The sequence below is a fragment of the Lissotriton helveticus genome, chromosome 3_1 (assembly GCF_964261635.1).
Source record: "Lissotriton helveticus chromosome 3_1, aLisHel1.1, whole genome shotgun sequence".
NCBI classification, from domain to species: Eukaryota; Metazoa; Chordata; class Amphibia; order Caudata; family Salamandridae; genus Lissotriton; species Lissotriton helveticus.
Genome location: NC_136061.1, coordinates 1,645,774,566 through 1,645,802,528, shown reverse-complemented (window position 1 = coordinate 1,645,802,528; position 27,963 = coordinate 1,645,774,566). Strand labels below are relative to the sequence as shown.

Here is a 27,963-nt window from a genome sequence, read left to right as displayed (position 1 = left end):
ATCTATAAAAGGAAAACAGAGACAGTGGACCTTAGTAACCGGATGGGAAAGGACCAGCCAGTCACTCGGCAAGGAAAGCCGGACGTGTCAGGAGAGAGGGATCATCAGATGAGAGAGAAACATGCCTATGCACAGAAGCCGGACGTGTCAGTAGAGAAATATCATCAGATGAGAGAGAAACATGCTTATGCACCGATAGCTCACGAGCTCGCCAGACAACCCGAGGCCGTGAATGAGTTATCGAACCAAACCAAGACCGTCTCATCAGATAGCACCGTACTGTCTGGCATACATGACCCTGAATTGGAGGGCAGTGTTGCTCTCGACCGGACTAGCCGAAAGGAAGTAAGGGTAGATGCGGCGAATGAGTTACTGAACCAAACCAAGACAGTCTCATCAGGTAACACCGTACTGTCTGGTATACATGACTGAATTTGAGGGCAGTGTTGCCCTCGGCCGGACAAGACAAAAGGAAGCAAAAGTAGATGCGGGTGCTCGGAAGAGGACCGGAACATTATCCACTCGTGAAAGAGATCGAGCATCTGAACCAACCGTAGTTACACCACCGGAAGGAAACATGAGGACTGCGGACCGTGAGAGTAAACAGTTTACACGCAACGTGGTCAAGAATGCCTTGATCAAGACAACAGAAAGATTGACCAAAGCCAAGCCCACCACTGATTCGACACTACTGAAGCTTGAAAAACAGGCCGTCCGCCGACCCGTGTGGTGGATTGAAGAATTGCGAACATTGAAGACATTAAGTTCATTTTGTTAAGAAAGGGGGAGATGTAATATAGTTGACAGTCTAGTAGCTGGGATGGGAGGAGCTAGATGGGCTGAGGGGAAGAGGAGGAGTCAGAACAGGAGGAGGGCAGTTAGAGTAGGGACAGGGTAGAGACAAGTAGCTGTTAATAAAGCTCCATTAATTAAGAACCTGTGTCTGTGGGTCTTTGTAGCAGGATGCTACAGGTACCAGGTAACGTAAATAGTGCATCTCTCACTCATTGCTATAACTTGTATTTATTTCCATTTAGTGTGTGTGCTATTTTATAAGCAGTTAACCTAAAGGTGAAAGACCAACAAAAGCGTTTACAGAATATTTCGGTCACTTTAGTCAAGCCTTTGATCACGCCCACTGACATCTCCCCCAATGCACTCAAGAGGGTAACAATTCCAATACTTTTTAAAGACACTTTGACCACTGCCTGATAGCCTCCCTCCAGAATCTTAGAGGAGGCATAAGCAAGATCAGCCAGGTCGTGAGCTGGTGCCACGAACCCAATCCAATGTTACTGCCAGATCCGCAACTTCACTTAAAATCTCTGGCCAGTCCATTATAAAATACAATCGCCTACCAACTCCGTCTCCGGCAGGTCGGATCTGACAAGTACACGCTCCCGAAAACAAGTGCGGACTCGATATCCAATGAGAATCTCAGAATTATGTGCAGTACACTTGGATTGGCCATCGAGCCGAGAAGGGTCCAATACAAATTCACCTTTTTCTCCCTGAGCCCGCCTTTTTTCTGACGATTCCCAGAATATGTGTAGCCACGGCATTGGCTACAATGCCACCCAGAAATACTCAAATTACGGAGAAACGCCGGTGAGTAAAACGACCAGTAACGGAGAGTTAATTCCGTGAGCTATAGAACGACTCAAGGAATTTGCGAATTAAATCTATAACTTCTGATATCTCCGGGGTGTGCGGAACATGAGAGTCCATAGGCTGTTGTTTCCTAAATGTAAGGACAGCATTCGATTGTTCAATATGCCTTCTCCCTCTCCGTGCGATTTATAGTGGACATAGCCAGTGTTCGTTTTTTAATCCCTGGATAGTTTCATTGCAGAGTAATAAAGAAAGAAGCATATATTCACAAAGCCTACGTATACCACATTTGTTGGGGAAGGCCGTCTAGCTTCTGCCCAACTCTGCTACTGGGACAAGGAGAAACCTCCACTGCTTTATTAGGGTAGATTTTGAGTGTGGTCAGCAGCGGTCCCCAATACTCTTGCCTTTGTATATCAACATCTTTGTTTAGTACGACAATTTATTTGCTAATGGTTCGCCATAATCTATTGCCCTCGAAATGGCCCTTAACTGTTTATTCAGCACCTCTTTTTGTAGGGCTTGGGGGGGGGGGGGTTGTCAAAAACAAGTGCCGAAACAGATCTATCGGGCTCTCTTCATTTTGCCTTAACCCTCGGGGTGAAAAAGGAATCTTAACCCATGTCAAAAAGGAAGATCATCCTGGAGTCATTCTGGACTCATCTGATGATTACAGTCAGGCTATTCCTGCAATTATCTGGGGAAGTCATCTCAAGCCATCCTGAAGTATGCCTGTAGGACAAAAAATGTAAATGTGATGACGAACCTAGACTCATCACAAAAACTACAGTAGGATGGTGTTCTGATGATTTCTACTGGCAGGGAGTGATTACCTTTTACAACTCCAAGAATACTAATTGACAACTTCAGGATGAGGGAGAATTACTCCAGGATGGGTTCTGGCTAATTTAGGGATGACTGTCAATTATTCCAGGATGATCCTATAACCGCTCCAGGATGGACGTGGATTACTCTGGAATGATCCCATGACAATTTCTGGATGAGTGTGGATTATTCCTGGATGATCCTATGACAGCTTCAGGATGGCTATTGATTACATCAGAATGGCCCCATTATATTTTCAGACTGAGTGTTGATTACTCTAGGATGACGTGGTGAAAGGGAGGCATGTTTTTGTCCTTGATATTTGGATTTAAGCGGGGACTCCAAGACAAGTTCATTTTCACGGTCTGATGCGTCATTTTTAGTTGTGGATTTTTGATGAAGGACACTAGCCATCCCTGCTAAAAGGGCCAGGTTTTCAAGTTTCTGCAAATTCATCCGCGAACTTGCATCACCAGGCTGAGAAGTTGTGCTTTCAGCATGAGCTTTGTTACCAACTCTTATATAATCCAGTCCACTCTGCTTGGCTTTTTTGTCCTTGCATCTTTTCTCTGCAATTTCTTCCTCTTGTAGTTCGCGTAACACCCTCTTAAGTCTACCAGCGCTTCCCCGATTGCCACAGTCCATTAACATCTGCTTTTTCTCCAGTGTCCTTTGAAGTAACACCTGTTTTAGACCCTCTGTTGTGCCAGAATAGCTTGCAATTATCTCTTGAAAAATATCCTGAATCATTAGACATTGTTTCTTCACTAAAAAAAAGCAAGAGAAAAAAAAATATATTTACATATAAACTTCAAAACAGAAAAGAACACATTGACCACTTGCAATATATCTTCACGCTCTAGCCATAATATATAAATAAAGAGGTATTGATAATAAAGGACAAATGTACAATCTATCCATAACCAAGTAAGTAAGTTTTCCTTAATAGACAGTACACATTGTAAGCCTGAACTTGAACCTCCTGAAAATAGTTGCCTAAATAAAATAGTTTATCCAAAAATAGCTGCCTTATAGTAGTGCCACAAGCTAAACGTTTCAGTCCTTTTCATAAGTGTTACATTGGTCTCTGGAGAGCAATCCAAGGCATATGTGGGGACATGCATGTTCATTTTTACTGTCCATTATTGGATTAATTAATCACAAATGTAGGTTTTACTGAAACAGGTTGGTAATTTGTACCGTTATCCTGCAGTTGCAAACTTATTATAAAGGTTTACTTATTGTGCTTACCAGAGGATTGGAACAGAATCATAGCTTTAAAATCTCTCTCTTCGGTGATTGGCCAACCAGCTTCATCTACAAAGAACTTCCCCGGGATTGTCCAAAAACAGGAAGTCACCATCTTATCGAACACACACAGAATGATCGCAAGTGAAAAACAGGACGTTGAATGAAGCCATGATTATGTCCTGCTAGATATAAAAATCAGGAATTAGTTTGTGTGTGGTTTAAGTTTCAGAGGTAAAATACAAAGCATATCAAACTGATTAACAGATTTAATTGGACAAAAGCACCCCAAAAAGTACACTGACCTGGTGCAATTTCTATCTAATATGCCTAGATTGTGGACTACAGAGAAGTGTTTGGGCATGCACTGAAGGCCATTGAGGAAATTACCTAATATCAACTTTATTTTTGGAGAGCCAGAGTGTATGCTTAGGTCTTGCTGCTCAGGACAAATAGTAATAGCAAAGTAGAGGCATTATGAGAGAAATAGAAGAACTATCAATAAGTGAACTTTCACACTGGGGTTTGCGACGGGAAATCAAGTTACCTATCCCCGCAGATGCATAGAGAGTCAGATGCCTCCTACCCTCTGCCCACCGGCACCCCCAACATGAAAGGACAAGCGTTAAAAATGCAATAGGTTTCACCTTTTATTAAGCTAAAGATATTAGCTTTGCTAGTAGTATTGTATGTTAATTGTGCAATATGTAATGGCTTTATAAATGAAACAAAAGGCATTACAATGGCAAATACATAAAGCAAAAGCATTGGCATAGCCAATAGGTCTCCCCTCTGGGACCTTATAAGTGTTTTGCCAGAGGTGTTTGGAAGTTTGGTAAGAGATGCAATTTAACATAAAGGGATCCCATACCTCGTTGACACATGCAGTACCCGCAGTTCAAACGAGAAGAGGGCATGGGGAAACCTCTTATAAGATCTCAATCATGGGGAAGGCACGCGTTACTGCAACTTGTGCGTGCTTCCACCTTATAAATATTTAACACATGATCCGAGGCAGTTAAATGCGAGAAGGGAGAGAGCGCGCAAGGGGGGGAGAAGGAGAAGGAGAGAGAGGAGAAAGAGAGAGAAGGCGAGAGAGAGCGAAAGAGAAGGCGAGAGAGAGAGAGAAAGAGAAGGCGAGAGAGAGAAAGAGAAGGCGAGAGAGAGAGAGAAAGAGAAGGCGAGAGAGAGAGAGAAAGAGAAGGCGAGAGAGAGAGAAAGAGAAGGCGAGAAAGAGAGAGAAGGCGAGAGAGAGAGAAGGCGAGAGAGAGAGAAGGCGAGAGAGAGAGAGAAGGCGAGAGAGAGAGAGAAGGCGAGAGAGAGAGAGAAGGCGAGAGAGAGAGAGAGAGAGAAGGCGAGAGAGAGAGAAGGCGAGAGAGAGAAGGCGAGAGAGAGAGAGAGAGAAGGCGAGAGAGAGAGAGAAGGCGAGAGAGAGAGAGAGAGAAAGAGAGAAAATAGGAAATATTAATGTGATTTATCTCAGGGCTCGATCCCTCTGCCTCAGTACTTTAGCAGTAGGTCAGGTTGTAACTGTATAATATATGGCTGGGATCGATAGTGGCAGATGTAACAAGACCGGCTTCATTTTTACAGAGATCTTAGCGGTCAAGGTAAATTAGCGCAAACAGGGAATACGTAATTGGCCCTGTCTCAATAATATATACAAACGAGTTAAAAACATTGCATGCACATGGAACGAAACCAGAATGATAGCCTTTTTTGCGAAAGTAGATATTGCAAGATGTTGGAATGCGTCGGACTACGTTTCCTAAATAGGGCGTAAACTGTAGTGTCCTGCTGGACACGGTCTAGTTGTTTTAGAGGAAGTAACCCACACTCTACACCCACCCACCACTGGTGTCACGAGTCACGTGACCCAGTTGATAAAGGGGGCCGGGCGCTCGTGCTCGAGGCCAGTTTACCAACCTACTACCCTGTGTCTGCGTCTCCATGACCACCGTAATGTGGGCCTAGTGCCCGACACTACATTGGCGACGAGGCGGAGCTGTGCCCAGCGTGCCACGGCCACATGAAGACGTTGCGGGGAAAAGGGGAGAGAACTGCAGGGCGACGTCGTGCCCCCTCCCCCGCAGCATCGGCGCCGGCCGCCGAGAGGCCCACGGGTCGTGTGACGAGCCCCAAGCCTGGACGTTAACGAGAAGGTGACCGGGAGCCCACCCCGTTCCTCTCAAGCTTGTCCGACGAGGAGTGACCGACCAGAGCCCACCTGCGTCGGCCGCAAGTGAGGCCCTACCGTGTGCTGACCGACGCGGAGCCCAACCGCGAAGTGAAAAGGCCCGTAGGCCGGAGGTGAGCCTGGGTGGGCCGCTCAAGCCAGGAGCGACCCCCCTCATGACGGCGTATTAAGCGGAGCCCACCCGCATTGTCATGGCGCCTTGCCGGGCACGATGCGGCCCAAATATGAACATACAATGAAGCAGGCCAGCGGAGCCCACCCGCTGCCTGCCTACAGCGTACCTTGTCCCCTGCCGCGCAGCGTGTGCGAGGTGAGGCTGCGGCGGCAGGGCGAGTGAACGGAAAGGGAACGCACGGCCCGCAGCATGTGAAGAGCTGCCGGGCACCAATGTAGAAAGCGGAGCCCACCCGCGAATGGCCGAAGCAGCACCAGCACCCCAACGCTGCCCTGGCACGAATCAAAGAAGACTGAGTGCGACCTGCAAGCCGCCAGCTAGCCCCCCCCCCCCCCCGTCGACGGAAGTGAGCGCGAGTGGCCTGCAGTGTAAGCAAAGCTGCTGAGACTCACCCGAGCACACCGGTGACCGTCTCATCCCCAGCCACGACCACACGACCACACGAGCAAAAGTACAGGAGGGATGAAAAGCACATAGGTGATTGCTGCTGCACCCGTCCGAGGTGCACAGGGGGACGGAGACACGTGCTGCTAAGAGAAGAGCCAGCCGCGGCCCGGAGGGGTCCGGAGGAATAGGCATAGGCAGCAGCCAGTGAAAAAAGTGCCCCCATCCTTGGGAGGAGCTGCCCTGGCCGATCGGCATACCACGGCACCGACTGTGGTTCCAGGAACGAAGGGAAACAGCCTGGGGCGGACACAGCAAGCCCCGCAGCGCCATCTAGTGGCCATCACGCGGCACTGCACCCGTGAAGCAAATGAGAGCAGCAGCAACTCTAACCGAACAGGCAAGGACAGGCAGCCCTATCTAACAAGAGTACCTGAAGCAGCCATAAAAGCCCACAGTGCCACCTAGCACCTGCCCTCTGCACAACGACAGCAACGCCAAAACAGAAAGGCAGCTCAAGACGGACACAGTGAAGTTTTGCAAGGAGCGTGAATCCAATGCAAAGCAGCACGAGAGACAGCTGCCGCGCCAAAGGAAAGCAGACTCTCAGCAGAGGAGGACAAGCTGGAAAGTGCTCAAAGGACAAAGCAAAGTGCAAGCCAGTGCTACCAGACACGCCAGTGGTGCCGCGCCACCACAGGACTTCAGAGCACAGTGAGTGGCACTGCGCCGCGACACACAGCGACAAGGAAGCCCGACCAAAGGCACAGCACAGCACACCACTGAAACAGGACAGCACAGCACTGCGCTAGAACATGCCAGAAATCCACGTACACAGACGGTCAGTGAGAGAGGGACGCAAGTTTACTACGCAACCAAAGAAGGCGAAGCAACCACGCCCGTTTAACGCCCATATAAGCACAAAAGCCTCACTGTCAGCGTGCGAGAGAGTTTGCCCAGCGAGGAGAAGGTCTGAGGAGCGGTGACATTAACCCTCCGAAGCCAGCAAAGCACCCGGAGAGCGCAGACAGAAACGCGCCAGAAACACAGGAACGCGCCAGGAGTGCAGTTAACTCCACACAGGACATTCAGCAGAACGCACAGCAAAGTGCGCCCAAGGAATCAAAAGCGACAACGCCAGCGAAAGTCACAGGAGCGGTGGCACAACCCTCCAGACACAGCGAAGCACATGAAGAGCGTAGACAAAAGCGCGCCAACGCAGAAGCACTGCAACTGAATCAAGCGACGATCCCAGGGATCACAGACGGCATGAAGACGCAAGATCACGCAAAGCCAGAAGCGCGCAGGAGGTCGCGCCTGTGAACCTGACTGCGCAGTCAGCACCCACGAAAACCTCTCCACGCAGAAACACTGCTGAACGCAGGTAGGAGAGCACACACATCTCCACCGCCACAGCGAAGCCCTACAGTAGGCCAAAGACCACCCACGGTGTCCTCCCTCACACTGCCTCAAGACGGAGTCGGCTACGACCCAAGATCGGCAAGAGCGGAGTTGCACACCCCACGCGGCAGGCCGCCGCACACCGTGTGCTCCAACGAACAGCGACACAAGACCAGACGTCACGTCGCCCAGCAAACAAGGAGCACCTCACCAAGTGACTAGCCAGCCAAGCACGCCAGAGCAAAAGCAGAAGCCGGCGCCACGACAGCGCCGCCTCGAGGTCCAAACGCAAAGCCCTCGACGAAAAGAAGAGTGACAGCTCTGTCACCCCAAAGACCGGATGAGCACAGGTGGGCTGAACAAGCCAACAAAGGGAGATGACCGAGGACTCACAGCCAGCCCAGAAGCACACCCTGACACACCAGACAGCCACCAAGGCGGACCGACGTCCCAGGATACAGCCCCACGGATGAAACAAACATAAGCCGCAGCAAGCGCAGTCCACGTCTCATCCCAACGCTTCCCCAGGCGACCGTCCATCCCCGAGCGTCGGCCGTCTGAGTCAGTCGGCATCCCTGCTCCTGAACGCAGATGCCAAGGGCTCCCTCTCACCGCCTCAAGATGGAGTCGGCAGTGGCCCCACAACAGGCAAGAGAGGAACCGTACACTCTGCGTGTCAAGCCGCCACCTAAGGTCAACCTCAACAAAGCGGAGGCACATGGCTGCCAAATCTCTCCGGACATCCAACACTCCCAGCAAGTCACCAACACCTATCATCCCGAGTCTCTACATGGCTGGCAACCACCAACACCCCAGCCATCAGCACCTGCGCCAATCAATACCACTGCCAGATACCGGCAGTGTGGACTGGCAAGAAGTTCAAGTAAGACGTGGCCCGTGACCAAGGAACCGACGAACTTCGACACCCTTAAGAACCAGAAGTATAACCATTAACAGGAGAAGGTCGCGACGACTAGTCCAGTCACAGAGTGGAAAAGAAGACAGTGTCCTAGAGCCAGGACAAGACCAGAAAGAAACGGGCGGAGTGCACGCCGCTCGGAGAAACCTGATCAGGAGGACAAGAGCAGCGAGATGGATGGACCGCGTCGCGAAAAGGAAAACAGAATAGAAGGGCACGACGCCATGAAGGAAAGAGAAGAAAGGAGTCATGTGGCACGACGCCATCAAGAACAACAACATCCGTAAAGGTGAGGAGAGGTGTGACAAGTCTACACACCCACCAGAAGAAGAGGTGACACGCACCACAACACCACGTACAGTGACCCACATGTCCAGGAGAACCTTGATGGCACTAGAAACAGAACATGCATCTATTTACGAGTTCCCCGAAAAACCCCGTTGACTGCAGGAATGAACAGGCTGGACCATTGGCAACACCCACCTTTGGGATTGAGCGGAAGCCTGGATGTGGAGAGCGCTCAGACGTCCGGCAGAAGGAAAACTGACCACTCCACACCAGCCCGTGGATATCCAAGGGGCAAAGGCCTCAGGGACACCGGTGGCAGAGGGTCCCGACACGAGAGATGGATCCGTCACCGTCTACCCTGCACATCCCAGGAAGAAGAGGAACTTGTGCGCAAAGGAAAGAGTCAACAACCACCCTCCAGGCGGAGCTACGGATGCATGGTAGTAATCTCATCGCCTCCTCCATTCACACCGGTTTGTGGAGTTGGAGCAACGCTGCAGAGAACACCCTGCCCAGTGGAAACCTGAAGAAGAGGGCCTCCGGGACATCTCGTGGCAGGAGAATACCCGCGAGAGGGGCGTCCCAGTGAGAGGGGTGCCTTTCAACCTCTCCCTCCTTTGCAATATGAAACCAAGCTGAAAGACAGTGAAGAAACCCGACGGACTAGTAAGAAAACCTCCATCAAGTCTACCATCTGGTCATCCTGTTCGGTGTCACCCCAAAAGTGAGATCTCAATGGACTGAATAACACACTGCCATGGCGCAAGTCCAGAAGAGCACGCCCACCGAAGACCAGGACGCCGAGCCCAAGAGAACGAACGTTTCAGCTGAAAGTTTCCACCGTCGTCATCTAGCAAGCAGCTGACGAGGCTCCTTCTAAAGTTATGAGATTGTATATTTTTGTATTTTTCCTCCCACAGGCTCGGACTTTATTTTGTCTCAACTTTTATTAAAGTTGGGGAGGAATGTAGTGTCCTGCTGGACACGGTCTAGTTGTTTTAGAGGAAGTAACCCACACTCTACACCCACCCACCACTGGTGTCACGAGTCACGTGACCCAGTTAATAAAGGGGGCCGGGCGCTCGTGCTCGAGGCCAGTTTACCAACCTACTACCCTGTGTCTGCGTCTCCATGACCACCGTAATGTGGGCCTAGTGCCCGACACTACATAAACCTCAATCGCCACAGGCAACCAGGCCTTTCAATTACACAAATAGCAAACAAAATAAAGAACCAGCATTACAACGGCTAAGTTATTTGAAGAATGTATCCTTATGCTTTGAAACGCATCCATGAACACTGCCAGTGTTTTAGAAGATTATATTATATTAATAAATGTGTTTAGCCTTCTTTGATTGACAACTTTTCAGTAGATCGAAAACTGTTCCATTTGGTCGAGAATCTTGAATACACGCAGGTGCATTTGGAACCAACATGGGACCTACAATATCCGGCCAGTAATTTATTTTTCCTTACGGCGAAGAACTTGGTGTAAAACACATTTTTTAGGCTTTTTGCAATTTTCCACAACTTACACAGGCACGCACTACGTCACACCTACACAAAAATACACATGCTCAAACACAAAAGGTGCATATTAAACAAGCAGGCAGGCTGATACAGACAAACATCAAACACACATAATACACACACATTGCAACGCAGGTATTCATTATAACACGTACGAAGCACACACATGCAGGGAGCTGCGTCTGAATTTGCCCCCTTAATGAAAACTCGTGCTTTCCGAAAAATGAGGAAGCTGGTCTGGGACGGAAATTGAGCAGCTGGGGCCAAGGGCGGAGGATCGATGCTGCTCTTTTTTAACATCTGCAGCACTTACCTGAGTATACGCTGGAATCGACGAAGGAAGTGGAGTTGGAAAAATAAAGAGACCGATGCCAATCCACCTGTCCCTTTAATGGCCATTGCACTCACGGCTGTCTTCGTTCTTGCCGCAGAACAATGACGTCACTTTCGGCGCTCCCGGATGTGCGTAGGCTTTTGCTAGAGGAAGAAAAAGTGAGAGAGCTGCTCTGCATTGAGGATCTGCGGTTCGAGTCCCAGCCAGCCGGCCGACTGATGGTTTACAGTAGGTGATTTTGGCATTGTGTTCGAGGCAACTGCTTTTTAAAAATGTATTTTAGTATTGTGATGGAGTGAATTCGGCAGTCACCATGACGACAACGCTTGTTTTCCTTTGCAAGACCTATTCCTCGGGCCATGAGCAGGTCTGTCCGCAGTTGTTTAAAGATTCTAACAATCGGATTCCACTAAACTATGTGTTTATGGAAATACTCTATGAAGGAAGTGCAGCCTGGGGGTACAGAAAGTATCATATCACAGCAGCGCCTCCCGGCATTCCGCATTCATAAAAAGTTTGGGGGTTTGTAGGGCTTTTGGATTTTAGGGCGTACATGGTCATTTTAGGGTTGAGGGTGGGTTTGTGTTTTAGAGTACAAGGGTTAATATTAGGGTGTGTTTGGGTTTGGTGTGCAAGGGTTAATTTGGGGGTTCAGGGTGTGTTTGGGTTTTGGGGTGCCAGGGTTAGTGTTAGGGTTTAGGGTGTGTTTGGGTTTTAGAGTACAATGGTTAATATTAGGGTTTAGGGTGTGTTTGGGTTTGGTGTGCAAGGGTTAATTTGGGGGTTCAGGGTGTGTTTGGGTTTTGGGGTGCAAGGGTTAATTTGGGGGTTTAGGGTGTGTTTGGTTTTCGGTGTGCAAGGGTTAATTTGGGGGTTTAGGGTGTGTTTGGGTTTCGGGGTGCCAGGGTTAATTTTAGGGTTTAGGGTGTTTGGGTTTTGGGGTGCAAGGGTTAATATTGGGGTTCAGGGTGCGTTTGGGTTTTGGGGTGCCAGGGTTAATTTTAGGGTTTAGGGTGTGTTTGGGTTTTGGGGTGCAAGGGTTAATATTGGGGTTCAGGGTGTGTTTGGGTTTTGGGATGCAAGGGTTAATTTGGGGGTTCAGGGTGTGTTTGGGTTTTGGGGTGCCAGGGTTAATTTTAGGGTGTGTTTGGGGTGCAAGGGTTAATTTGGGGGTTCAGGGTGTGTTTGGCTTTTGGGGTGTCGGGGTTAATTTTAGGGTTTAGGGTGTGTTTGGGTTTTGGGGTGCCAGGGTTAATTTTAGGGTTTAGGGTGTGTTTGGGTTTTGGGGTGCAAGGGTTAATTTGGGGGTTCAGGGTGTGTTTGGGTTTTGGGGTGCCAGGGTTAATATTGGGGTTCAGGGTGCGTTTGGGTTTTGGGGTGCAAGGGTTAATATTGGGGTTCAGGGTGTGTTTGAGTTTTGGGGTGCAAGGGTTAATTTGGGGGTTCAGGGTGTGTTTGGGTTTTGGGGCTCCCAGCTGCAGGAGGTCAGACGTTTATCTGCAATTCATTGTGCAATCATCCAACAGTTTGCATTTTTCTGGAAAACTGAAACCAAAGTGGTGGGCGTGCTCTTTAAATAGACAAACAATTCTTGTTAAAATCACCAGACGCAAAAACATCTTATTGAAAACACAATAGTACCTTTGAAGTATTCAGATGCTTATTTTCACCCCAAAGTCATCAGGAACAATGTCATCTTGTAAAGTTATCGGAGAGTCATTTACAAGTCATCCTCAGATCATCAGGAATAATGACACCTTCTGAAGTCAGCAGATACTAATTTTCACGTCCTCCTTAAATCATCATGAATAATGACACCTACTAGAGTCATCAGGTACTCCTTTTCAAGTCATCCTTTAATCATCACCAATAATGACACCTACTAGAGTCATCAGATACTCATTTTCAAGTCATCCTCAGGCTGAGCTTCTGCAGCTTGCTGATGACTTCAAGAGCTTGATGATGTCTGATGACGTGTAAATGACTTCTAAGGTAGTTGGATGATCATCCAATGACTCTGGGATGGCTTCTAAAGTAATCCTGTTTGAACTCCTCTGCAGCTGTACCACCCTTCACTGCCTTTGAGATATCTTCAGAGACTAGACTAGCTTGTTGTAGGCAATCTTACTTAGAACGTCAGGCTTTTAAAAGTAACCAAAGAAACATAAGAACACAAGAAAAGGTTGAACTAAATTGCATGACAATACATACATTATCAAAGCTCAAGATTACAACATATCTTCCTCCAAACACCAAACAATTATTTATATGATACATCCAAAAATTAAACACAATTTACATCACAAAGTCTTTAAAGTACATTGGAGGACCCTTAATTCTTTGTTCTCTCCCGTATACCTCATTGCGAGTCAACACTTGTGATTGTGAAGTCACAACAGGTGACAGATGTTCTGGCTGTAATAACACAGGCTCCTCCCTCACACCAGTAAAAGCAGCCCCAAGTTATCCGTTTTGACTTCTCACTTCCTCCCATGGAAAACTGTTATACTCACTTTCAAGGTGGCTCCTCACACTCTCTTTTGAGCCAAACTTTGCCACCCTCCTTAAATTCCATTTCTGACCATTTTTTAGAACCACATAGTGCTTAAAGACCTGATGCACTTGAAATGGTCCCCTAAATTTGCTCAACCCTCTGACAATCCTACCAGATCTAATCTTCACCAAACCACCAGGCATTATCGTGACACCACCACTCGTCCCGAAAAGCAGTCCCATCATTTCTCTCCTCTCACACTTCTCTCCTCTCACACTTCTAGACTCTACATACCCTTTCATCAGATTCATCATCCAGGACTGAGTCAATCTTATTTTTGTCTCCCTTCTTCGCATCAACTTAAATGGAGAAATATTCACCACATTGTTCTGTTGTACGATATGCCCATACCAAATCCGACACTGTCCTTTCAACACTCAAACCATTCACCATGGCCAACTGGATTGCTCCTTTAACCATCCTGTACGCCCTTTCGACTATGCCATTTGCCTGACGATTGTAAAGAGCAGTGCGAGAATGCTGCACACCAAACGCTCCTAAAAACTCTCATTTCCCGAGAAACTGTGTCCCATTGTCCGTGACAAGACATGTAGGATAACCTTCCTCCATAAAAATTTCAGAAAGAGCATCAATGGTTGAAGATGTGCTCATCACTACCATGATCTTGACCACCAACCATATTGAATGCACATCTAGCAGTACTAATGCAATTTTTTCTACCCGGACCAATACACCATTCCCAACAATGGACAACTCATCCAACACCTTTATATAAGGTCTCACTGATAAAGGCAAGGTATTCTCTCTGTGTGCCCCCTTAATCACAAGTTCAGAGACCGCTTTTAGCTCATCATCCTGTGTCATGTCAACCTTCCACTCCTGCTCACCTACTGCTCCCGAAGACCACTGAACAACATCCCTGACACAGGCCACCGCTCCTTCACTATCACACTTCTTAACTGCATCTCTGTCCACACACTCACATTACAAAGGTAACCTACAAAGGCAGTCTGCCTGTATATTTCTCCACCCAGAAATAAACTCCAGAGTGTAATTGTACTCCTGCAATCTCGCAGCCAGCCTTGCCGAACCCTTGCCTGCACCACCTGGCGAAAGAATTCTCATTCAAGGTTCGTGATCCGTTCTCAAAATCATCTGACTGCCCCATACATTCATTCTAAAATGTTCCATGCCTCATGCAGCTGCTAGCACCTCCCTTTCAATCACCAAATAGTGACGCTCAGTGGGCGTCAAAGTACGTGATGCGAATGCCACTGTTCTCTCTCCAGTTGTCTGCAACTGGCTCAAAACAGCTCCCACCCCACAAGCACTTGCATCAATTGTGATTATTGATTTGCATCTTATGTCAAATGGAACCAAAATCACCACCTCACCTATGTCCTTTATGTTGCGAAAAAAAATTCTTGGACAGGTGACCAACAAAAGTTCTAGCCCTTCCTCAGCAAGATCTTCATGTCCTCCGTTTTTGCAGCAAAGTCCTTTACAAATTTTGCATAGAACTTAATCAGTCCCAAGAAAGATCTCAGCTGGTCTCTATCCCGAGGTGAGGTTGCCAATCTAATTGCCCCCAGCAAATTTTCCTTAGGTCTAATTCCTTTGGCTGACAACTTATGACCCAAATACTCAACTTCCTCTGCAAGAAAAACACATTTCTCTCTCCTTAATGTTAATCTTGTCTCTAGAATTCTACCAGAACCTGTTTCAATGCCAAATTGTGATTCTCCTCAGTGTCACCATAGACAAGAATGTCATCTTGGAAATATGACATTCGTCATACCCTTTAGCACTTCGGACATCACCCTCTGAAAGACACTTGCCGCAGAACATAGTCCAAACGGCATGCGTGTAAATTGAAATGTGTCTTCTATCGTAATGAATGCTATCAAGGATTTTGAATCGTGTAATTTGATCTGATGGTAAGCGTGTTTTATATAGAACTTTGAGAAGAACTTTGCTCCCTTAAGAGTGAAGACCAACTCATTTATATTGGGAAGGGTAAAATTATCAGCAATGACACTCTGATTAAGACTTCATAAGTCAACGCAAAACCTTAGCTTGCCATTAGTTTTTTGTGTAATGACCACTGGTGAAATCAAACTAGACACCTCCACAGGTTCAATTACACCACTCTCCAACATTTCATCAAGTAATTTCTTCACATCCTCTCTAATTGTTATGGGTACTCCCCTTACCTTATGTTCTATTGGCACAACATTTTCTTTGACCTCAATCTTATGTAAGTAACCATTCAATTGACCCATTTCTTTTCAAAACACCCCATCCGCACCCATAACAACATCTTGTAACTTCATATTCTCAACAACCATGACCTGATTTGGTGCATGTGGAATAATCACAATATGCAGATCATACTGATGTACCCACCCCAATATTGGTGGGCCAGATTCTGCCTCATACACTTTCCCATATATATTTCTTCCACCAAAATTGATATCAGAGTCCATGTATCTGAACATTTTTATAGTCTCTCCCTGGTATTCACTTGGACTTATGTCCTTTGGCATAAAAACTACATTTGGCAACTCCTTATAATACATACTCTTTGGAATCATTGTGTAGAGTAACCCTGAATCCACCATCAAAGAACACATTTCCCATTTATTTTAAAATTTGCTTTCGGTCTGTTCTTACGGTTTGGCCACTCTTAATCACCTTCGATGTACGACATTTGGTTGGTAACCACACACGCACCCTCTGGATATACTTGTTCTGAAATTGGTGACACTCTGTCTCTCCCTTCCCCACGACACGTGAGCAAAGTGCCCCTTGTGCCCGCACTTCCTGCAATCTTTCCCTATTGCAAAACTATTTTTTTCATCAGAATTGTGATAAGGGCTGCCACACTTTCCACATGTCCTACTATTTACTCTGTTTCCCTGTAACACTTTATTTATCTTACTACCAGTAGGCACACTTCCCCCAATGGCACAGATATCTTGTTTTGCAGAATCCATCTCCGCCACATCCACTCTTGTCTCCTTCTCCATCTCTCTCATGCAATACTCGTACTCCTCAACTATCTTTGCTATGGCTATAATCAATCAATCAATCAATCATGCCATTTGTATAGCGCACTACTCACCCGGGAGGGCCTCAAGGCGCTTGGGGGGAGGGGTATGCTACTGCTCGAACAGCCAGGTCTTGAGTTGTTTCCTGAAGGCGAGATGGTCCTGGGTCAGCCGAAGGTGGATGGGGAGGGAGTTCCAAGTCTTGGCAGCCAGGTAAGAGAAGGATCTTCCTCCGGCGGTGGCTCTTCGGATGCGTGGTACGGCTGCGAGGGCGAGGCTGGTGGACCGTAGCTGGCGGGTGGGCGTGTAGAAGGTCAGGCGGTCGTTGAGGTACTTGGGGCCCAGGTCGTGGAGAGACTTGTGTGCGTGGGTGAGGAGCCGGAACGTGATCCTCTTGTCGACGGGGAGCCAGTGCAGGTTCCTCAGGTGGCTGGAGATGTGGCTGCGTCGGGGGACATCCAGGATGAGTCGGGCAGAGGCGTTCTGGATGCGCTGGAGTCTTTTCTGTAGCTTGGCTGTGGTTCCGGCGTAGAGGGCGTTTCCGTAGTCCAGTCGGCTGGTGACGAGTGCCTGGGTGACAGTCTTCCTGGTCTCGGTCGGGATCCAGCGGAAGATCTTGCGAAGCATACGCAGGGTGTTGAAGCACAATGAGGAGACGGCGTTGACTTGTCTGGTCATCGAGAGGGAGGGGTCCAGGATGAAGCCCAGGTTGCGTGCGTGGTCGGTTGGCTTGGGTGCGGTGCCCAGGGCTGGGGGCCACCAGGAGTCGTCCCAGGCGGAGGGCGAAGATCCCAGGATGAGGACTTCCGTCTTGTCCGAGTTCAGTTTCAGGCGGCAGTCCTTCATCCACTCGGCGACGTCTTTCATCCCTTCGTGTAGGCAGGTTCTGGCGGTGTCGGGGTCTCTGGTGAGGGAGAGGATCAGCTGGGTGTCGTCGGCGTAAGAGATGATGTTGAGGTTGTGCTGGCGTGCGATGGCTGCGAGAGGTTTCATGTAGATGTTGAAGAGGGTGGGGCTGAGTGAAGATCCTTGCGGGACGCCGCAGATGACTTCGGTGGCCTCGGAACGAAACGGGGGGAGGCGGACTCTTTGTGTTCTTCCGGCGAGGAACGAGATGATCCACTCCAGTACCTTCTCTTGGATACCGATGTTGCTGAGGCGCTGGACTAGGGTGCGGTGGCAGACAGTGTCGAACGCAGCGGAGAGGTCCAGGAGGATGAGGGCCACTGTTTCCCCCTTGTCGAGCAGGGTCCGGATGTCGTCGGTGGCTGCGATGAGGGCGGTCTCGGTGCTGTGGTTGGCTCTGAAGCCGGACTGCGAGGGGTCGAGGGATCTGTTCGTCTCGAGGAAGGCGGTCAGCTGTCTGTTCACGATCTTCTCGATGACTTTAGCAGGAAAAGGGAGGAGCGAGATGGGGCGGAAGTTTTGGAGATCGGTGGGGTCCGCTGTAGGTTTCTTCAGGAGGGCGCTGATCTCGGCGTGCTTCCAGCTCTCCGGGAAGGTGGCGGTGTTGATGGAGGCGTTGATGATGTTCCGGAGTTGGGGTGCGATGGTGGAGTCGGCCTTGTTGAAGACGTGGTGTGGGCAGGGGTCGGTCGGTGATCCGGAGTGGATGGTGTTCATCGTGCGGGCTGTGTCTTCGGTGGTCACCGTGGTCCAGGTGCGAAGGGTGGCGGTGGGGGGCATTGGTTCAACGGTTGGGTGCGTGGGTGGGGCGCCGAAGCTGTTGTAGATGTCGGCGATCTTGCGGTGGAAGAACGAGGCGAGGGAGTCGCAGAGGTCTTGTGACGGAGTGATGTCGTTGGTGCCGGTGCCGGTGCTGGGGTTGGAGAACTCCTTGACGATAGTGAAGAGCTCTTTGCTGTCGTGGGCGTTGTTGTCCAGTCGTTCCTTCAGGGATTTCTTCTTGGTGGTGCGGATGAGCTGGTGGTGCTTGCGGGTAGCGTGATTGAGGGTGGTCATGTTGTCGGTGGTCCGGTCGAGGAGCCAGGCTTTCTCTAGGGTGCGGCAGGTCTTCTTGGAGTCCTTGAGGTCGTCGGTGAACCAGGATGCCTTCTTGCTTCTGGGTCTGCTGGGAGGGTTCTTTAGTGGCGCGAGGTCGTCGGCGCAGGCGGTCAGCCACTGTGTGAAGTTGCGGGCTGCTTCGTTGGGGTCCGTTGTGTTGGCGGGTGGGCTCTGGCTGAGGGAGGTGGTGAGCTGGTCTGCGGTGATCTTGCTCCAATTCCTGTGAGGTACCTGTTGCGGGTGGTGGTGGGTCGTGGATCTTTTGAAGCTGAAGTGGACGCAGCTGTGGTCGGTCCAGTGGAGTCCGGTGGCGTGGCTGAAGGTGATGTACTTGCTGGAAGAGAAGACGGGATCAAGCGTGTGGCCGGCGTAGTGGGTGGGGGTGTTGACCAGTTGCTTGAGTCCGAGGTTGGCGAGGTTTTCCAGCAGGGCGGTGGTGTTGCGGTCCTTGTTGTTCTCCAGGTGGAAGTTGAGGTCCCCGAGGAGGATGTAGTCAGTGGAGGGGAGGGCGTGCGGGCTGATGAAGTCTGTGATGTCTTCGCTGAATTGTGTGTGTGGTCCCGGGGGTCTGTAGACGAGGGTGCCTCTGAGGGTCGTCTTAGGGTCGATGTGAATCTGGAAGTGGAGATGTTCGGCTGCGGCGAAGGAGTCGTTGGCGTCGGTCGTGATGCGGATGGTGTTCCTGTGGACGATGGCGATGCCACCTCCGGTCTGGTTGATGCGGTCCCTCCTGATGATCTTGTACCCGTCCGGGATGGCGATGTCTGGTGCAGAGGAGGCGTTCATCCAGGTTTCCGTTAGGAAGGCGACGTCCTGTGATGTAGCGTCGAGGAGGTTCCAGAGTTCCACGGCGTGTCTGTGGACGGAGCGGGTGTTGATCAGGATGCACTTGAGGTGGTTGCTGCTGGTGTTTGTCTTGGCGGGTGCGGGGCAGGTTCGGAGGCAGGTGAACTTGCAGGTGAAGGGTCCGTGGGTGCGTCTCGGGGTGGCTCGGCAGCAGGCGTGGGTCCGGCCGGCATTGAGCGCGTTGAGAGTGGCGGCGTCATAGGTCAGTCGGGTCGTCTTGCCTCGGCGGGGAGGGCCACGGGTCCTGGCGCTGGGCGCGGGCCAGGCGCGGACGGGCGCAGACGGGCTTACCTTTGGCGCACCTTCGGCGCTGAATCGGTGCTCCCGCTGCGCGCGTCCGCTTCGCGGTCGCTCTGGGGGCGTCATAAGTAAGGAGCCGGGAGGGAGGAGCAGCTGGGTGGCGGGAGCGGGGCGGCGAATGGAATCACAGGGGGGCGGGGCCGCAGGGAGGCAGCGGCGGGAAATTCCAAGAAGCAGCGGGCAGCGGGAAATTCCCAGGAGCAGCGGGAAATTCCCAGGAGCAGCGGGCAGCGAGCGAAGGAATCTGCAGGCAGGAGGCGGCAAAGGCAGGCAGGAGCGGCAGCAGTGAGTGGGGCGACCAAGCTTCCTTACGTGTGGGATTTTTCATCTTGCACTGCATAATGAATTGGTCACATATCATTTCCTCAGCCATCTGGCCGAATTGACACCTCATAGACAATTCTCTCAATCTGGTCACAAATTCATCAACTGACTCACCAGTACGCTGAGACTGTGTATAAAATGTGTGCCTTCTCATGACTACATTTCTTTCCTTCACAAACCTGATCTCGAATTCCTTTCCTCTAGTTTTGTCAGATCACACTTTACTTCAATGCTAAAATGCTGCTGCTATTTTATGCACTTTTGTCTCCCTCGACTGCCACTCTGCTTTTCCGTGTCTCATAACGTCTTCCTTCGCACATCATAACACAGTTTGTTTAATTCGCTTTCTGTCTCGCTACCCATAAAACGTATTTTAACACATCGCTTTCCCTTTCCACTTGTCTACGCTTGTTTTGACTCACCAAAACTCCGTAGACAGTCTCCCAACTTAGGAGTAAGTTACCTCCATTGCTCTTCGCTTTCCTTAATGGGTTCTCTTTCCTAATTCACTCCACAGGAACATTCAGTTCACGCTCCATCCTTGACCTCAAGCTGGCTAGTCGTCGCCAAAATTATGTTGTAGGGTGACACTACAAATAGTCAGCTTTTTAGTTGAATGGTTTATTAAGCTCCAAGGTCGAACATGACTTCTCTCTGCGCCAGCTAAACGCCAACTGCCGGGAGTAGAATGTCAGGCTCTTAACAGTAACCAAAGAAACCTAAGAACACAAGAAAAGGTAGAACTCATACATTATCAAAGCACAAGATTACAACACTGTGCTAAGCACACATTTTTAGCTTATGCGTTTTAAGCCATGCCCTTAAGTGCATCGGCCATGCCCCTTTGAGACCCCCCCACCAGTTTTTCATCCCATTAAAAGCCTTGTGTTTATATGGAAAAAAGGCCGCTTCCTCAACCCCGAATCAACGGTTCCCGGAGTCAAGCGCATCACGCAATGCATGTGCCCAGCTGTGATCGAAAAGGGGGGTGGGAGGGGATCTGAGGGGCACGGTGTGCCAATACTTTTTTGTCAAAAGTCAACCATCCGGGGACGGTTAATTCCGAGTTGAAATGCTTCAGCTGAAGTGTCATTCAGGGAGACTCCTATGCTGTGAAACCCAGGGAGGAGCAAGCAGCTGAACAAGCCTGCTTGCCAGGATGCCTGTTTGCCAGAAAGAGTGTAAATGTACACAACTAGTCACACTGCAAATGTAAAGGGTGCCTTGAAGCCAGTAGTGGCTTTAATTGATGGAATCACTAGTAGCTTCCTGGTGAGACACATTTATTCATTTTGAGAGGTATTATATGGGAGATCCCAGCTAAGCTGTGAAGTGCGTGCTTTTTAAAAGACCGTTGTAAAAAATCAAACATACTGCATTACATACAGCCTGTACAGCATGATCCAACCTTCCTTACCCCATCTCTGTGAAGCCAGCTCACATTGCGGACTCCCCCCACTTCCAATCGATCATATTCATTCAATTTATATTTGGGTGATGGATGCAGTAAATTTAAGTTCACAATACCGGTCAAGATAATGTCTGGAATAAAAGTACATACAAACAGGTCATCTAGTTGTGAACAAAAAAAGTTTACATTTTCGTCTTTGTTTTTAAAAATATAGATAACCATTAACGGACTTTGTGGTAGGCTGCTGATTTCAAAATCTTTTCAACATGATCCCTCGGAGACTGAGTTGCTTCTCTCTTTTCCAAAATGCTTCTTTCCAGTTAGAGTGGTGCAATGCTCCACGCCCACTAAATTCAAACCAGTCGTTGATAGCGCTAAATCCTTGGGATCTATCCTAGACAAAAACCTAAATCTAATGGCCCACATTAGTGCCATATCCAAGAATGCACATTGCCAAAACTAGACTCATTAGTGGAGTCAAATTAATGTTTTCATTTGACTTCAAAATTGTGGTCCAAAAGTTAGTCCTCTCAAAATTGGTCAACAGAAACTCGCTTCTAGCAGGTATTTCAAAAACTCTTCTTGCTGCTTTAAAAACAGCCCTTTGCTCCTTGACCTGGTTTATTCCAGGCGCAAGAAGATCAGACCACATCACCCTAATTCTATGAGAATTTACCTGGCTTTCCATAGAGTGGAGAAGTTTATTCAAACTAGCCAGCTTAGTACACAGATCCATTCGCACCATCTCGGGACAATATCTTTGTTAACCTCAAGGGGGCTTTTGGTTGCCTTGAAGTGCTGAAATGGCTTCAGGGCTGATTGAGTCTAGTGGTCCATGGACTTATGGTGGCCCGACTGCCAGATTACCCCTTTCTGCATCGTTCTGGCAGAGGTCTGTCGGCTGCGCCTGGGAACTGCCTTTCCCTGGCAGGACAATACAATATACTGAGTGTCTGGCGCAGTCCTGCCGAGCATATTTCGAGTTCCTCCACCGCCAGCCTTTTCAAAAAGCTGACGGTGTGGAAACAAAGGGGGCTCTACAGTTCGCCCATGCCCTCACCTTGGAGATGCTTTTAGGGGGGCACAACATGTAACCCCCCTGTCTTGTTGCACCCCCAGTTCCAGCATGGCATGCACTTTATAGTTCATGCCGTGCTGGAACATTTTTGCAGTTCCCATTGCGGTGCCCTCTTTGAAAGGCAATGCTGTGAGAACCGCAAAAGGATTGCCTGCCTGCACAAATTCAACTTGTAATCAGGCGGGCAGTCTATTGGTGGCTTTAGCAGTGCTGTGCCAGTACAGCACCACCAAATTCATAATCAGCCCCTTAGGAATTTCTTCTGGAAGTGGCAATAAAGTCTGGAACTCACTATGGCCTCCGCCCCATCAGAACTAACCCTTCATATAATGCCTTCGGGAAAAATCTCAAAGCTTTGCTCTTCCAATGCTACTTCTCTCTCTGAACATTTACTTGTGTACCATACTGCTCAGAAGTTTTTGCTTAGTTACATTCTCTTGCTTTCCTCTACTCAGCTTCCCTAAATAACTTTTATGGAGCTGTGACAATCTAACTTCCAATATCCAGTGACCTGCCACTCGGCCAACTGAATGCCACCTTCCCAAACAACTGAATGAAAAACCAAATGAGCGATTCATGTTGTACTCCAAGAAACGCCACCTAATTGGAACCTATTTATACTGTTTAGGAAACACTAATTGTATGTATTTTCTTAATTGTACATAGTTTCCATTGCATTTGACATATTGATTTTGGATTCTAATTGTATATACTTATCTTAAATAAAAAAAATGCTCAAATACACCTGAGATTCTGGAGCAGGTTGTACAGAACTCCAAATAAATACATATACTTGGTGTGACGTTTGGAAGTCGAGCTGCACTACCATTATTTGCTGAGTACACTTACCACCCAGCTCCAATCCTTGGACTTATTTTGAAGAACCTCCTGCCGCCAGTGCCCTTTAAGGGGGGAGGAGGGGGGGGGGGGGTTTGGCTGTTGGGTTGATGTACCTCATTTTGATTTGGAATGAGCATGTTTCTTTTAATGGTTATTCAATTCAGGATAGTTCTTCCTAGGAAACAAACCAACAGTAACTGCCAAATTAGTAAAAAATGTTCTAAGTGTACCTAAAACTACTTTTAATATATTAACCTTGCTCAAATATTTTAAATTCGTATGTGATGGAAGTGCAAAATGTTTCCCCTGTTCAGGATATCGTCCATTCCATGAGTAATATACTCGGTGGTAAATACTGCTTTCTTGTAGATTGTTGAAACTGTCAGGTGGGAATCTACAGTCGTGCATAACGAGGTACTAATACTACCTGAATCATTTATCATTTGTTCATAGGGTTTATCAATAAGTCTGTTCAATTTGATACCCTGTGCCCATCCTTTATTTTTCATTTGGATTTATTTGAAAAAGAATCAAAGTTTTTATCTTCTAATGTCCTTTTGACTTTCACTAGCCATTGTTATACGATGCACAATATCAGCTGCTGTTAGCAAGTTTCTTGGCTGATCATTTTGTGTCTTTTCGCTCATTCCAGCCCTAATGGGTATTTGACCCTTAATTGCGCCCATGATCACCTTATCCTGTATTGGGGAATTACTTACCCAAGAACAGCCCTCTGAAAGCTACACATCCTGGGGATCCTCTTGCAAACCACTTTCTCGCCAAAGCCTTGTCAAGACTTTTTAAACTAATATTATTGGATCAGCCCTTCAGAGCTTCGATTGATAAAGCATGAATGATTATTTGAGCACCAGGCACTTTTCAACTACTTTCAAGGGAATACCCTCCTCCACTTTTACCCCGTTCTAACACTTTTTCCACACTGAATTTCCCTTCAAAACTTAATTGCAGAATTATAAGCTTTAAATGAGGGTTTTCGTGAAGCTAGGTTAATATTTTGTTGGAGGATGACTTCTTGAACGAATGCTGAGGAGCGCTTACAAAGTGCATGTCTTTTCAGGGTATGTTTAGTTTTTTTAAACCTTTATTTTTCCCGAAATAGGAGCATTCTCAATTGCTAGGCCATGATTAAAGGATGTGTGGTCGAATATCCTTTCCACATTCAACAGGGGGGTGTTTTAAATAAATCTCCATTTTATTTCACAAGAGCGTCCGTTCTTTCTCCATAACAATACTGGTAGTTTCATTTCCCAATTTATTTTTAACTCAAACTGTCACGCTTAAACTTTGACATTTCATTTTCAAAATCTCAGTTATCAATTGTAGCAGATTTGGAAGAGAACATATATTTAAATGATTGGTTCTCAGGCACAGGCTTATTGATGCTAAAGTTCTTTGACTTTCATGAAAGCCAGTATCGGTTCATATTGATTGTTCTGACTGAAGGGACCAAAGGATGAAGACCAGTTTTAGGGCAGACTTGTCAGATTGCCAATTAAATGCTATGATACCCAAGACCAACGTAGAATGAGTAGAACTAAGAGGGTCTGCCAGAGAATCCTCCTCTTGTGAAGATGGCTGATTAACCTGAGTGCTCGTGCTGAATACTAGTGGTTTCATTGCAGAATTGATTGCTAGTGCGATCAAGCCCCTTCATGTCAGAAGTATATGCAAAATCGACTCCAATAAGTGAGAGTTTGAATTGGTCTTGATTTCCCCCATACCCACGTTGGTGCATTAGAGTCAGTGAAGATCGCCAAATCGTTGTTTTGATTCGTAGCACCAATGGGTAGAGGATGGATTAAAAAAAAGCCGGGAGCATATCCGTTTTATTACAGTTGTGAACTTGCACATTAAGGCTGTCTTTTTTGCATTTGACACTTTTAATGATTTTGTTTGTATTCTATAATCCATTGATGGTCACCTTACTCTGTTCTGTCTCTGTATAGTTCTTGTATGACCATTGTGCATCATGTCAATAAATAGCACCCTCAAACCTGCAGAACAAATATAACACTCTTCTTTCCTAATCACACTATCTACCACTTAACTGTCTTGTTGCCTTTTAAGAAGCATTAACCCCTTAAGTGCTGCGCACGTTCAGCGGCCGACGGCACCACTACCTCCGTAGTGCTGCCGTCGGCTGTTGACCGTTCGAACTGCATCTGCGCAATGGAACGCCCAGCACGGGAGCTGGACGTTTCATAGCAGCTATGAGGTTAACTTTTACACATGCTTTTCTCTCCGTTAGACAGTCTTCCACTTTTATATAATTATTTATAATCCTTACTTAAGTCTGTCATTCTCATAGCTTCAATCTCCCCGTCACATGACCTAATACATTTCTTGCTGGTTCCTAAAAGCCTATTGTTAGATCCTCATAATTATATTCATCTATGGCTCCCTCTATAGACAACCATGGTACATAATCTGCCTTCACATTCCGCGTTCTCTGCATGGGTATAACTTTCTATTGAAAAACGATTTTTTTATTTTTTTTTATTGTGTAAGTCGTTTATTGCACATACAGCTATTAGAATTACAGGTGTTATGCCTACAACCTCAGCGGGCCGGCCTTACACTGTCCCAGTAGGAGCTGCCTTGTGTTGTACACAGCCATTTAGCCGACATCCTCCGGACCGGCGGCACATTAGCAGCAGACATGTTTTAATGTTCACACAGTGCATCTTGTTTCTCATAGCATATTTTTACCCTTACATTTTACTTTTTCTTGTCCTCATTCAGAACTTTAAGGACCTTAACCAAACCAAGTAACCCTACAAATGTAGTCCCTGTGTCACAGCATTCTCCACTCCTTATATCAACGCTTCCAATACATCCACATTCTCTCAAACTGTAAGATCACAAAGTGCACCATTAACAACAATCAGTTCCTGCCGATGCCTGCACCTGCAGATAATCCTTTAGATACATCCAGAAGTCCGTGGGGCGAGATCCAGTCGGCAATTCCTCCCCGTAAGTTGCTAGCGTATCTTGACAGTAAGTCAAATCTGTTAGCCAGTCTTTCACTCTTGGCCCTTGTTTTACATTCCAATGCATTGCCACCCGCCTCTTAGCCATTAATAAAGCAATCACACAAAACTTTCTCTTTTGCGCTCTGAGCTGCGGCACCAGTCCCAAAAGACAGACCAGTATCGTGCAGTCCAGTGTTTCCCCAATCATCATACCAACCTCTCGCACCACCTTCTCCCAGTACTCTCCAACTAGAGGGCAGCGCCAGCCTAGGTGTAGGAAATCCGCGTGTTCCTGCCTGCATCGCACACAATTCGAATCTTCCCGTAACCCATATCTGTGGAGCCTCTCAGGTGTATAGTACACCTGGTGTATGTATTTATAGTGTATAATCCTGAGGTTCCCGTTGGGTGTCAGCATACTGGTAAGAGAGCATGTTATCTCCCAATCTTTCTCCGATACTGCATCATTCAGTTGCGCATTCCATTTATTTCTCATATGTTCAGTGTTGCCCCCCACGTCTCTCTGTAAACTCGTGTAAAGTCTGGACACCAGGTGTGTGGCCGCCGGGGCCGTAAGAAGCAATTGTAGTGTGTCTAGTGTTTTAGGCTCTTCCGGGAACGTAGGAAAATGATCTTTGACCGCTCTCTGCAATCTGTAATATGTGAAGCTGAATAATAACGTCGGGTGGCTTATGTAATGTAGGCTGTTTAGTGTTCGGAAAACCCCGTCTTCGTATAGGTCCCCCAATGTGTCGATGCCTGCGCGCCGCAAGAGATCCATCCCCACCTGTTCCTGTGTGACCGATAGAGCCGGGTGATTAGCCAGTGGCAGTTTTGGCGCATATATCGGCAACTTTCCGGAAGCCCTCCCCATCTGTCTCCAGGCCTCAATCGTAGTGTTCACTGGATTGATGTCTCGATCATGTATTCTAGGTCGCCTGTGTGTCAGTATGTTAATCAGTGGTATCGGATCAGCATCCCCCGACTCCACTGCTACATGAGACAGGAATGGTATTTCATGAAACCAGTGATGTGCAAATTGAGCTTGGGCGCAGAGGTAATACAAATACATATTTGGGATCTTAAAACCTCCCTTTTCGTAAGGTAGTGTCATCGTTTGTAATTGTATTCGAGCATGCTTACCTGCCCAGAGTAGACTCGAAATCATTTTAGTAATATTTCGGAATACCTCTTTTGAAGGTCTAATGGGGATGTTTGTAAATAGGTACAGAAGTTTGGGCAGTATTACCATCTTCACTATTGCAGCTCTATCTGCTAATGACAATGGCAGCCTGTTCCAACGTTTGATTTTGTCATCTAGAGATGATATCACTCTGCCGTAATTAGTTCTTATTACTAGTTCTGGGTCCCTGTGGAACCACACCCCTAGATATTTAGTGGGTTCTTCTTGCCATTCCAGTGGGTAATCTAGTGTAATCGGGGCAGTGCTGTCTGTCATAGCCAAGACTAGGGACTTCAACCAGTTTATTTGTAGTCCAGAGTGTTGCCCGAATTTAATGTATTCGCGTATTAATGGGTTGAGGTGTTGCGCAGGGTTTTTGACATATACCACCATGTCGTCTGCGTATAGTGAAATGTGAATCGGACGGGACGGGAGTTGAATTGCAGATTCGTGATGGTGTTGTCTAATTTTGCAGGCTAGTGGCTCCAACACTAACGCGAATAACAT

General features: G+C 47.8%; 2 protein-coding genes across 4 annotated transcripts in view; one reads left to right on the top strand and one right to left on the bottom strand.

Moving 5' to 3' along the window:
* Positions 1 to 1,007: 1,007 nt before the first annotated feature.
* On the bottom strand, positions 1,008 to 11,025 carry LOC144823674 (uncharacterized). Of its 2 annotated transcripts, none has more exons than XM_078682387.1 (3): positions 10,892 to 11,025; positions 3,688 to 3,869; positions 1,008 to 3,203 (listed from the first exon to the last, which is right to left on the bottom strand). In XM_078682387.1, the coding sequence occupies exons 2-3, from the start codon at positions 3,797 to 3,799 to the stop codon at positions 2,671 to 2,673; spliced, it is 645 nt and encodes a 214-aa protein (XP_078538513.1). In that variant the 5' UTR covers positions 3,800 to 3,869; positions 10,892 to 11,025; the 3' UTR covers positions 1,008 to 2,670. The 2 variants fall into 2 exon arrangements, with proteins under 2 accessions (XP_078538513.1, XP_078538514.1); XM_078682388.1 differs by having other exon boundaries at positions 3,688 to 3,866; positions 10,892 to 11,015.
* The window catches only part of C3_1H2orf76 (chromosome 3_1 C2orf76 homolog), a 144,541-nt gene continuing 127,588 nt past the window's right edge, over positions 11,011 to 27,963 (top strand). The window contains exon 1 of one of the 2 annotated variants that reach the window (XM_078682389.1): positions 11,011 to 11,140. The gene's annotated coding sequence lies outside the window, so the exon portion shown is untranslated. Of the gene's footprint in view, positions 11,145 to 27,963 lie in introns of both variants that reach the window. The other variant, XM_078682390.1, reaches the window with a different exon arrangement.